This window comes from Rhinopithecus bieti, unplaced genomic scaffold (genome assembly GCF_001698545.2).
Source record: "Rhinopithecus bieti isolate Rb0 unplaced genomic scaffold, ASM169854v2 scaffold_6933, whole genome shotgun sequence".
NCBI classification, from domain to species: domain Eukaryota; kingdom Metazoa; phylum Chordata; class Mammalia; order Primates; family Cercopithecidae; genus Rhinopithecus; species Rhinopithecus bieti.
In genome coordinates, this window is record NW_016805426.1 from 100,848 (window position 1) to 113,955 (window position 13,108).

Here is a 13,108-nt window from a genome sequence, read left to right on the forward strand (position 1 = left end):
ATAAATTCATAAAGTCTACAGTAAAACCAACCTAGTTATTAATAACAAATCTGATTGTTCTCAAGAAACTAGGATAGCCTAGCGAGAAACCAGCCTTAAAGATCTGCCTTGGAAACATTGACTAGATGCCCAGCCATGGTCTTTAAGCAACAGGGATATATTCAGTCAGCCTTGACAATGATGAAGGAATAAAATTTAATCGCCCTTAAAATCAACCACGGTAGGCTGCTAGGTGCTTACTTAGTATATTAGTTATTCGCTTTACAGGGGCAGAGGCTGCCTGCAAAGGTGAATCAAATAAAACCCATAAATACTAATGAGGTCATGGTTCTCACACTTTAGTGATCACTGGGATCATCTGCAGGGTTTGTTACAGTACAGGCGGCTGGGCCCCAGAGCTTTTGATTTACTCGTTCTGGAAAAAGACCTAAGAATTACTTGCATTTCTAACAAAGTCCCAGGCGGGGCTGGTGCTGCTGGTCTGGGGGTCATGGTTGGGGAACCCTTGCAGTGGAACATTAACAACACCCCAGTAGATTTTAATCCAGGTCCTCCAGGGCGCCAAGCCCCTCCCACGCCTCTGCCCACATCCCTGTTTTCTGCTGCAGGGAGAGATGCCGATGCCGGTCCACTTCCTGCTGCTCCTGCTGCTGCTCCTGGGGGGCCCCAGGACAGGCCTCCCCCATAAGTTCTACAAGGCCAAGCCCATCTTCAGCTGCCTCAACGCTGCCCTGTCTGAGGCTGAGAAGAGCCAGGGGGAGGATACGTCCCTACTGAGCAAGAGGAGCTTCCACCACCCACCCGGCGGAGACGCCTCCTCGGGAGAGGAGGACGAGGGCAAAGAGAAAAGGACTTTCCCCGTCTCTGGGGCCAGGGGTGGAGCCGGAGGCACCCGGTACAAATACGTGTCCCAAGCACAGCCCAGGGGAAAGCCACGCCAGGACACGGCCAAGAGTCCCCAGCGCACCAAGTTCACCCTGTCCCTCGACGTCCCCACCAACATCATGAACCTCCTCTTCAACATCGCCAAGGCCAAGAACCTGCGCGCCCAGGCGGCCGCCAACGCCCATCTGATGGCGCAGATTGGGAGGAAGAAGTAGAGGCAGAGACTGGATGGGAGAGCAGCCCTCCAGGACAGAGGGCGAGGGGAGGGCGAGGGGAGGGCCGGGGAGGGCGAGGGGAGGGTCGGGGAGGGCGAGGGGAGGGTCGGGNTTTTGAGACAGAGTCTCACTTTGTCACCCAGGCTGGAGTGCAGTGGCATTATCTTGGCTTACTGCAACCTCCACCTCCCAGGTTCAAGCAATTCTCCTGCCTCAGCCTTCCGGGTACCTGGGATTACAGGTGTGTGCCACCATGCCTGGCTAATTTTGTATTTTAGTAGAGACATGGTTTCACTATGTTGGCAAGGCTGGTCTCAAACTCCTGATCTCAGGTGATCCACCCACCTCGGCCTCCTAAAGTGCTGGGATTACAGATGTGAGCCACCGGGCCCAGGCAGCACCCTCTATTTTAGCTTCCACCCACCCAGAGTCCAGGCACCTTTCATTTGGTGAAAATCGAGAAATCATTTCATTCTCCCAGTGCTTTTGTAGAGGGGCCTCTGGCTTTCAGAAGTAGAAAAGAAAGAAATCAGAACAAAGATTCTCGAACTCAATCCTCTGCTCTCACAGAGGAAAATACTGAGGCCCTAGGTGGTTAGGCACGAGCTAGGGAGTGGGAGAGACAGGACTGAGTCTGGTGGTGAAAGGAACGAAGGGATGAAGGAACAAAGGGACAGAGAGACAAAGTTTCTCCACCACTTTCCCACCAGTATTAACCCTTTCCAAATTGGTTTTGTTTTTTTAAACCCTTTCAGGGTTAGCAAGCCATTCGAAATAATTTCCAAGCTTTAAGATGCCTTCAAGGTGTAAGGCAGCTAAAACTACGCTTCATACTCTATTTAAGAAAACAACTCATTAGGTCCTCTATAAATGAGAAAACTGAAGGTCTAGTTATTGAATGCAATATTTAAGGAAACAAAAGCCCATTTTCCACAGGGATCGTTAGTGAACTCCTGGAACTCCAGTGTACAGTTCTAAGGAGTCCAGAGTCAGGTCGGAGCACTCAGAGCAGCGGTTCTTAGAGTCTTAGAGTGTGGTCCTCAGACCTCAGCATCAGCATCACACGGGACTGTGCTAGAAATGCATGTTCTCAGGAGCATCCCAGACCTAGTGACTCAGAAACTCTTGGGATGGGGCCCCACAGGCTGTGTTTGAACTGCTCCTTCACGTGAGTCCAAAGCACCTGAAAGCTGAGAACCACTTAGTTAGACTAAGGGCAAACGGAGTCTGCATAGGTCAGGGTGGAGAGGATAGCACAGAGTCAAAAGCTACAAGCCAGAAACACGCTACAAAAGGACATTGGTCTGCAGGATGAAATCCTTGCTCAGATTTCCTGGCCTCTCTGTACCTATGTATACTGCGTATGCACATCTGTGTGTGTAAAATGCATTTCTGAAAAGGTTGTATGCAGACCAGATCTTCTCCTAAGAAGACATGGAGATTATTCAGGTGTGGATCAGCCTTGATTAAGCATCTACTTAGACCAGGAGCTTTCACACACACATTGACGTTTCTCATCTAATCCTTCACTTAACCTTTATGAGGTGGTTATTGCCATCTCATTTATCAGAGAAGGAAACTGAAATTCACAGAGGTTATCGGCCCAAACCCTCAGGCAAATAAGGATGAAGAAGGGATTCCAGACTGTGTCTGTCTAACTCCAAAGCCTGTGTTGTTCTCACTGCGCCAGGCAATATGCCCAGATCTGGTACTTCATAGGTTTGGACTATTTAAAGCAAGGATCAGGTGTTTTTTCACAAATTATGAAAATATTATTGCATAAAATAAGCTCCAAATTTTGTAATGCAAAATAAACTGAACAAACAAAACAAAACCTGATTTCTTAGAAAAAAGATTAAAGGAAAGAAAGGCAACAGCTGCAATGTGGAGAGCCAAGGGAAGCAACAGGCTTTGACAGGAAATGTGCCGGGTAAATATTTATCCATGTGTGTATATGTGTGTGCATGTGTGTGCATGTGTATGTGTGTAAGGGGTGTACGCATGTGTGTGCGTGTGTGTGTACATGTGAGGTATGTATGTGTGTGCATATGTGTGCACGTATATATGTGTGTGCATGTGTCTATATGTATGTGTATGTATGTACATGTGAGGTGTGTATGTGTGTGCCTGTGTGTGCTTGTGTGTATGCATGTCCATGTGATGTATGTATGTGTGTGCATAGGTGTGCATGCATATATGTGTGTACGTGTATGTATGTGTATGTAAGTGCAGCCGAGGTGGATAGATGTGGGCATATGTGTGCAATATATAAATATGCATGGTCTATATGTAATGTGTGTCATAGATATGTATGTGAGGAGGTGTGCACATGTATGTGCATGATATATATGTGTGTCGCATGTCAGTACTATGAGAGGTATGTAGTGTTAACATGGTGAGGTGTGTATGTGTGTGCACATGGTGTGCATGATATAATGATGTGTATCGTGTGATGTCGGTGCATATGTATGTGTATATGTTGTACCATGTATATGAGTATGTGCGTTATGTAGAAGTGTGTCCATTCTCTATATTCCGTATGTGTCATGTGTGTGTGTCTGTTTCCAGGTAAGTGAAGCAGCAGGGATTTACAGGATCCTTCCTTTGAAAAGAGACCAGGTCCTTTTTTCAGGTCAGCTGTGTTCTGTCCAGCTCTCAAACAGACCTGAAGGCTGCTGGATGGCTTGGTTTGGGGGTCCACTGCACTCTCAACGTGTGGGAAATGGCCTCGTCAAGGCAGCACTGATGAAAAGCTGCAGAGCAGAGACTGGAAGCTTTGACCCTGACTCCAGCCCTGCCTGACACCTGCTCTCTGCACTGTCACGCAAAGAACAAAATGACCCAATGCCAGCCTCACGCTGCTGAAGCACGGGTTGAATCGCCGAGGTATTATACTTACCATTGTTCTTATTTAATTTTAAACAGACTACATAAGAAAGAATTCTCCACGTGGATAGATGAACCCATGTTCTTGCTTGCTTTTGTGAAAGCCAGTTTGTCTTCGGTATAATAGTGACCTTCAGTTCAGGTAAGCCCCCCAAAGGTGAACAGCAGATCATTTCAACTGCTTGTGTCTCACAGGGGAGAGCCCAGAAGATGGTTCATCCTCAACCCGCAATGAGAGAACAGGCAGTGTCGGGGTGTGACGGGGGCCGCAGATGGCAGCCATGCTCTCTCTAGATGGAGTTGAGACCAGAACTCCTGACATATGCACTCACTTTTTCTCCTCAGTGCATGATGAAGGGACAACAATGAATAAGATAAACGTGATGTCCTTATTGGCAGGGCTGGAGGGAATGTACGCCCGCAGACCAGGCAAGAAGGCGGCTTGCAGAGTGGGTTTGATCTCAGGGCAGCAGGAAGTCAACTCTGCCCACTTTCACAATATCCTAAGGACACAGTGCCCAATGGCACCTGACTCTGACGCCTCTGGCACAGCTACATAGCTGACTACTAGTGAAGGAGTCCCAGAGGGAGGTGGCGGATGGCTCAGGCACAAGCCCTTCTCCCCTGATGGCATGGCAGTTCCGATGGTCTTGTTTAACACTGTTCATCAGTGAACAGCAAGTTTAGCATATGATTCTTAAAGCTGACATCAGTCCAAGTAACAATGAAGGTCATCGCAGGTTGAGATGTTTTTATTGCCACAACAGTGATCCATAGCTAACGGCTTAGGTTTTTTTCTTCCTTTTTTGAGGACTGGTTTTGTTCTGTCGCCAAGGATGGAGGCAGTGGCACAATCACGGATCACATGTAGCTCGACCTCTGGAGCTCAAACGGTGCTCTTGCGCTCAGCCTCCTGAGTACCGTGGACGACCAGGTGCAACAGCGACCATGCCCGACCTAATTTTTTGTTGTTTTGTAGAGATGAGGGTCTGGTTCTATGTTGCCCAGGCTGCTCTTGAACTCGCTGGGGTTCAAACAATCCTCCCATTTCGGGCCTCCCCAGTGCTAGGATTACAGTGTGAGCCACGTGCCTGGCCAGTTTGTTTTTCTTTTTTTAAATAAGAGAATGGATTTCAAACTGGGTCCCTATAGACTAGGATCGTCTTTCAGGAGTTCTCAGTGTCTCCTTTCTTGCCCTGGACAATCCACCCTGGAGCTCAGTCTGACTGATAACCAGGATCCACACGTTTGAGAGAGCCACAGATAGTGTTGGCAGTGAAGTCCTGTGGTTGGAGGGACAGATTGGTGCTCCCTGGAGATACCTTGGTCTCACAAAAAGGACCAAGTATAAATTCATAAAGGTCTACAGTAAACCAACTAGTTATTAGATAACAAATACTGATTGTTCTCAAGAACCTAGATAGCAACCCTAGCGAGAAAACCGCCTTAAAGATCTGCCTTGAGAAACATTGACTAGATGCCCAGCCATGGTCTTTTAAGCAACAGGGGATATATCAGGTCAGCCTTGACAATGATGAAGGAATAAAAATTTAATCGCCCTTAAAATCAACCACGGTAGGGCTGCTAGGTGACTTACTTAGATATATTAGTTATTGCTTTACAGGGGCAGAGGCTGCATGCAAGCGTGAATCAAATAACACCATAAAATACTAATGGGTATTGGTCTCAACTTTAAGTGATCACTGGATATCTGCAGGGTTTGTACAGTTACTAGGCGGGCTGCGAGCCCCAGAGCTTTTTGTTACTCGTCTGGGGAAAAAGGAACCTGAGAATTCTTGGCATTTTCCTAACAAAGTCCATGCGGGGCTGGTGCTTTGCTGGTCTGGGGGGTCATGGTTGGGGACCTTGCAGTGGAACATTAACAACACCCAGTAGAATTTTAATCCAGGTCCCCAGGGCGCCAAGCCCCTCCACGCCTCTGCCCAATTCTCTGTTTCTTGCTGCAGGCGAGAGATGCGCGATGCCGGTCCCTTCCTTGCTGCCTCCTGCTGCTGTCCTGGGGGGCCCCAGGACAGGCCCTCCCCCATAAGTGTCTTACAAGGCCAAGCCCATCTTCAGCTGCCTCAACGCTCTGCCCTGTCTGAGGCTGAGAAGAGCCAGGGGGAGATACAGTCCCTACCTGAGCAAGAGGAGCTTCCACCCACCCCACGCGGAGTACGCTCCTCGGGAGAGGAGGACGAGGGCAAAGAGAAAATGGAACTTTCCCCGTCTCTGGTGGCCAGGGGTGGAAGCCGGAGACCCGAACAAAATCGTGTCCCAAGCACAGCCCAGGGGAAAGCCGCAGGACACGGCCAGAGTCCCAGCGCCCTCAAGTTCACCCTGCATCCCTCGACGTCCCCACAACATCATGAACCTCCTCTTCAACATCAGCAAGGCCAAGAAACCTGCGCGCCCAGGCGGGCCGCCAACGCCATCTGAGGCGCAGATGGGAGGGAAGATAGTAGAGGCAGAGATCTGGATGGAGAGCGCAGCCCTCCAGGACAGAGGCGCAGAAGGGCGAGAGCCGGGGAGGGCGAGGGAGGGTCGGAGCAGAGGTCGGGAGGGCGGAGGGACGGCGGGGGAGGCCGCCGCGCGGCTGAGGGCGGCCGAGCCGAGGAGGGCGAGAGGCCGGCAGCGCGAGGGGAGGGCGAGCCGGGCCAGGGCCGGCGAGGCGGAGGGGGGGAGGCGGGGGAGCGCGAACCGGGGGAATGCCCTGAGAAGAGAGTGTTCAGGGCTCCTCTCCCACACATCAACCCCTGCCAGGGCAGAAAGAGGAGCCACAAGACTCGCCTTCCTGCCACCGAATCCTTCCCCACCTTCTCACCCCATTAAACTAATGGCTTCTTCAACTCCTGGCTTGTCTCCATGCCTCTTCCTTCGGCCCCACTGCCTTCAAACTCTGAGCTTGGGACAGGGAAGAGGATGAGGGAGGGTCCTGGGGAGCCAATTCCCGTTCTCTCTCGGGGGATTGGGGGGGGAATGGGTCTGGGAGACCTTAGCAGGGGTAAAGGAGAGCTTAAGAGTCTTTGGATCTAGAGCCGTCCCCGGAACCTGGTCCCACTAAGAGACACAACCTGGGAACCGTTTCAGAGTGGGTGTCATGGCTAAAAGAGAGAGGGAGCTTTCAGTTAGCCCCTTGAAACATCCCAAACTCCTCTGTGGCTTGCTAGGGCCTGGGGACCACTAGTCCTGGATTTCACATTGAACCTGCAGTAACCTCCCTGTGCTAAGCTGGGTGTTGTGGCCAACACTAATGTCCAAGCCAGGCCTCTGCACTCCCCCAGTCAATGACCTCAGTGGATGGACAAAGCCAGAACTTAAAAAGAAGCAAACACCGCCAGGGAGCATATAGATGATGAACTGCAAAGTGATAGCAATTAGCATAAAAATGTAAATACGAGGAGTGCAGAGATGAGAACCTTCAAGATGAGCCAAATTCCAGTGGAAATGAACATCAGCAGCAGCTCTGATGGCCTCCTGGCAGCAAAGCCCAAGCCAGATTCCCAAAAGAGGGGCCGTGGTCCCACTCACTCCTGCGTGATAAGAAATCCTCAGTAAATAAAACAAACTTGTGCACGGTAAAACTAACAACACACACACACACACACACACACACACACAAACACACACCAGCAACTAACACCACCACCATCAACAGAGGCAAAGTCAAAAGACAAACGAATGATGGAGCTGAAAAACTGTTTGCCACTCATATAAAAGACACATGGATGATTGGTCACATACACAAAGAGCTACTCAAAATTGAAAAGAACGAGAACAAACCCAGGAGAAAAACAAGCAAGGACACAAATAGATCACACACACACACACACATACACACACAAAAATTACAAATGGCTCTTGAAAAGATGCTCAATTTCATTCATAACAGCTGCACCGACATACAACTTCTTACCCATATCATTGCAGAAGTCTGTAAGTGTGGCAGCACACTCCATTTGGCAAGGCTGATGGCCACTTTCCTCCATTCCTGGTTTTGGGAGGGGGTAGAGCCCTAGAGTAACAATTTGGCAATCCTTATTACAATCACAAATTCATTTTTCCTTTAATCCAGAAATCCTGCTTCTGTCAGACATTATCTTACCGAAAAAAAGCTAGCATTTAAATGTTTAAAAAAGTTAAGATTGAAATTAAAAGTCCTCATCTCTTAACTGGACCAATGCGCCAACAAAGGGAAAATGCAACAGCAGTTTCCACCCTGGAAAAACCACATGGTAGAGCAGAAAGCATCCTGTCCCAAGCCCCAGAACACCCGTGACTAAGTTCTTCATATTGTGTATCCACGAGCAAATTCTTTAACTTCCTGGGATGCTGATGCACCGGGAATCATGGCAGGGGCTGCGCCAGCATTAGCTCACTTAATTGCCACAATTAGATCTCAAGGTTATTATATTTTACATTCTGAAGATGGAGACTGTGGCCCAGAGAACTTTTCCAAAGTCTCTGTGCTATTAAGTGAAAGAATCAAATTTGGCCACAAACCCTCTCCTTCCTCCACAAAGGGCTGACCCTCCATTGACACAAAGGGCGTGAAACGCCAGCCGCCCCTGCCTCACAGGGCTATCCTGAGGCTCAGATGAACTGTGCACAAAAAAGCACTGCGCAGAGATTGGGGTTGTGACTCTTACGTCCCCAGCAGGCGGGTCTGGTATTCGGAATGCTTTCAGAGCCTTACAGATGCCACTACGATAGGCATAAGGGTCCTCTGTAAGGCTCTGATGGTTAATGAACTAAGGAGAGTTGGCCAAAACTGGAACCCACCCACCACAGCTGGGAAAGCACAGCTTTCCTGCCGGACAGCTACCGGCCTACAAGCCCAGCATCCTGTTGTGTTTGAGCTCCTGCAGAATCACAGCTTCATTTGGGAGCACGTAGTGCTTCTAAGCGTCTGTTCACGATGACATCAACAAGGTGAAGGTAGAGACGACCACATCCAAAGATCTCCACTATCTTTATCTGCCACCCAGGTTTCAGTTTACAACACATTTTGGGTGAAAAGAAGAACTAATATTGATCCTAATATTGTACAAGGAAGAAAGCCTCTGATGCCCCTCCCTCCGCCTCTGTCAGGGAAAGATAGAGAAACCGGGAATAACTTCACCAGCAGGAAGAATCAAACAATCCAATTTCACAGCCGGCTGCCGTGGCTACAGAGAATTTTGTAGAACATGGCAAACACCAGTAATCAGTGAGGTTCTCACTACATAGGGTTTTTCATTTTTCTTTTTGAGACAGAGTCTTGCTCTGAGGCCCAGGCTGGAGTAGAGTGACTACATCACAGCTCACTGCAGCCTTAACTTCCCAGGCCCAAGTGATCCTCCCACCTCAGCCTCCCAACTAACTGAGACCACAGGCATGCGTCACTACACCTGGCTAATTTATTTTTATTTTCATTTTTGTAGAGTAGAGGTATCCCTATATTGCCCAGGCTGGTTTCAAACTCCTGAGCTCAAGGGATCCTCCCACCTCAGGCTCCCAAAGTGCTTGGATTACAGGAGTGAACTACCGCACCCAGTTGAGTACACGGAACTTAACACTGTGTTTGGAACTTTCCTGAGTGTAATAGTTTGTCATTTTTCTGAAACACAATTTTGAATTGCTCTGCAAGGCAGATGTGCTTGCGTAAGTTATTTATCTAGTGAGTGAGCCCAGTTCTCACCCAGCGTCTCTGTCTCTAAGTGACTCCGTTGCTCTCTGCTCATGACCACGCAGGTCCCATATCATTGGAGGTCTGAAGAGGAATGCTTAGGTTTTTCAGCTAGACATGACTGCCTTTTGCAGAGGAAATCACTGACGAATGTGGCAATGCACAAAGCTCTCAGATATTCTCTGTACACACAGGCTCTATCTGATTCTGTTTGAGGAATATATCCAAGAACCACACCTGCTCCTCTGCGCTGCAGCTATAATACACGGACACGCTAGAAACTGTCTAGGAAAGGGCTGGGCACCGTGGCTCACGCCTGTAATCCCAGCACTTTGGGAGGCCGAGGCGGGCTGATCGATTGAGGTTGGGAGTTCACGACCAGCCTGACCAACATGGAGAAACCCCATCTCTACTAAAAATACAAAATTAGCTGGGCCTGGTGGTACATGCCTGTAATCCCAGCTACTCGAGAGGCTGAGGCAGGAGAATCGCTTGAACCCAGGAGGTGGAGGTTGTGGTGAGCCAAGATCGTGCCTCTGCACTTCAGCCTGGCAACAAGAGTGAAACTCTATCAAAAAAAAAAAAAAAAAGAAAGAGAAAGAAAGAAAGAAAGAAAGAAAGGAAGGAAGGAAGAAAGGAAGAAAGGAAGAAAGAGGCTGTCTAGGAAAGAATAGCAGGGGAAAAAGCTAATAGAACTGAATTCAATTAACATATTGTGTTTAATAAATATCTTTTCAAATTAAAAATAAAAACAGATTAATTTATCTTATAAAAGTTAGAGGATTTCCCAACAGAATTGTTTATGAGGGACTATGACTATGTTTGCCCTGAAGACTTCCCTCTAAAGCCAATTTAAATTTTAAAATAATGGTAGACTGGGCACAGTGGCTTACGCCTGCAATCCCAGCACTTTGGGAGACCAAGGCAGGTGGATCACTTGAAGCCAGGAGTTCGAGACAAGCCTGGCCAACATAACGAAACTCTGTCTCTACTAAAAATACAAAAATCAGCTGGGTGTGGTGGCGCTCACCTGTAATCCCAGCTACTCGGGAGGTGGAGGCAGGAGAATCGCTTGAACCTGGGAGGTGGAGGCTGCAGTGAGCCGAGATTGTGCCACTGCACTCCAGACTGGATGACAGAGCAAAACTCCATCTCAAAAAAAGAAAAGAAAAGAAAAATAATACGAAATTTGGAAGTGCTTTTTTGGGGCAACAAAAATGAGTTTGTGTAAGTGAAAATTCTCAACACAATCCCAGTCAGATTACTTATTTTGGTTTAAACTCCCTTAAAAGTTAGTTTAAGGTCTCTGTTACAAATAAAATAAGGATCAATCAGCACGTAAATCTCCAAGGAGACAAGACACATGAAGGATGATAGGGGCTGCATTAGTCTGTTCTCACACTGCTAATAAAGACATACCTGAGACTGGGTAATTTATAAAGGAAAGATGTTAAATTGACACAGTTCCACATGGCTGAGGACGCCTCACAATCATGGCAGGAGGTGAACGAGGAGCAAAGGCACATCTTACATGGTGGCAGGCAAGAGAGCTTGTGTAGGGAAACTCACATTTATAAAACCATCAGATCTCATGAGACTTGTTCACTACCACAAGAACAGCATGGGGGAATCGGCCCCTATGATTCAATTACCTCCCCCTAGCCCCACCCTTGACACGTGGGGATTATTACAATTCAAGGTGAGATTGAATTGTAATCAATCAATTGGGTGGGGACACAGAGGCAAACCACATCATGGTCTCTAGATATTCTCTCTAACAAGGAATCCTGAAAACAAATATCAACAACAAACAAAGCGGCCTGCTTCATGAGAGTACAACAATTTTGGAAGCTGTAACCAAATAGGGAAAGCTGAGAAATACCCAGCATTCGATTAGACGTTTTATACAATTTCAAGAAATGTGAAATACACAAGTTCAAAAGTAGTTAATATTAAACTAAAAAGACATTTACGTATGTCAAGAGCCTAAGGAATATAAAATCTAATCAAATGATGTAGCTAGTTGCCTTCGTAAGAATTACAGATGTAATCTGACTTGAAAATTAGATAATAGCATGACTCAAATCTGAGTGGGCTAGGGACCACTTCATTCTTTAGTTAATGAAGTTCTTGTGATAGATAATTGCTGGGACTCCATTAGAGTTGCCAAGAGCAGTCAGAGCCTGGTCAATATCATTAAGAAGCCTCAGCAAGCTAAGAAAACAAGAGACAAAACATTTATCTTGGTAAGGTAACCCCAAAGCTACAGGATGACATATTGTTTCTTTCAAGGGAAAGTACATTTAATATTCTCTCTCCTTCCTATCTCAGCTATCATTCCCCAGTGTGAACCTCAAGTCGTCAGACTGAATCTCCCCCACTGCCGTTGTTTTTATCACCTACCAACACCTGGGTCAGTCCACCTCATTTCTTTTTTATTGTTTTTTATTTTTTATTTTTGAGACAGCGTCTTGCTGTGTCATGCAGGTTGGAGTGCAGAAGCGTGATCACAGCTCAATGCAGCCATGACCTTCCCAGGCTCAAGCAATTCTCCCACCTCAGCCTCCCAAGTAGCTGGGACTTCAGGCGTGTACCACCGCACCTGGCTAATTTTTGTATTTTTTGTAGAGACAAGGTCTCGCCATGTTGCCCAGGCTGGTCTGGAGCTTCTGGGCTCAAGTGATCCACCCACCTCGGTCTCCCATAGCACCTCATGTCTCAATCACTTTAGCTCTTGGCTCATCAGTCTTGCGCACAGGGTTCCTGTCTTAATTTGTGGTGATTTCAGTACACATGTAGATGACCTCTCCCACACTCTGGCCACTCAGTTCCTTAAATATTTCCACTCCTATGACCCTGACCTGCATCCTGCCCATGACTGTCATTACAAGTTACAAACTTTCTGACCACCATGTCCTGTCTTTCCAGCTCACCCTTCCCAGGACAGCAACTCTAACCATCTCCCAGCCCCACTGAAGCCAAAAGTCCACAGATCCTGCTACCTTTACACCATCCACCATCCCTCCCGCCACTTCCCGACCTCTCTTCCCTCCTTGCCCGTCTAAATGCCAGAGTGGATTTTATCATCGCTCGCTGTGCACTCCTGAGATTCCCTTGTTCCACATTTGCCTTGTTTTATTCATTCAAACACGCTGTTATTCTGCCCTTGAACTCTGAAGCTTAACAGAGCTTAAAACGCCCCCACACACCACACACACTCACACACACACCACACACACCACACCACACACCCCGTGCACACACCACACTGCACACCCCACACACACACCACACACACACACCACACACCACATACACACCCCACGCACACACCACACCACATACACACACCACGCACACACCACACCACATACACACACCACACCACACACACACACCCCATGCACACACCACACCACACACTCTCCACGCACACACCGCACCACATACACAC

General features: G+C 48.0%; 1 protein-coding gene across 1 annotated transcript in view; it reads left to right on the forward strand.

Annotated features, from left to right (window-relative positions):
• The window catches only part of UCN3 (urocortin 3), an 8,574-nt gene extending 7,474 nt beyond the window's left edge, over positions 1 to 1,100 (forward strand). The window contains exon 2 of the mRNA XM_017872432.1: positions 609 to 1,100. Coding sequence (XP_017727921.1) covers positions 615 to 1,100 — 486 coding nt within the window. The 5' untranslated portion in view covers positions 609 to 614. The remainder of the gene's footprint in view (positions 1 to 608) is intronic.
• The last annotated feature ends 12,008 nt before the right edge of the window (positions 1,101 to 13,108 follow it).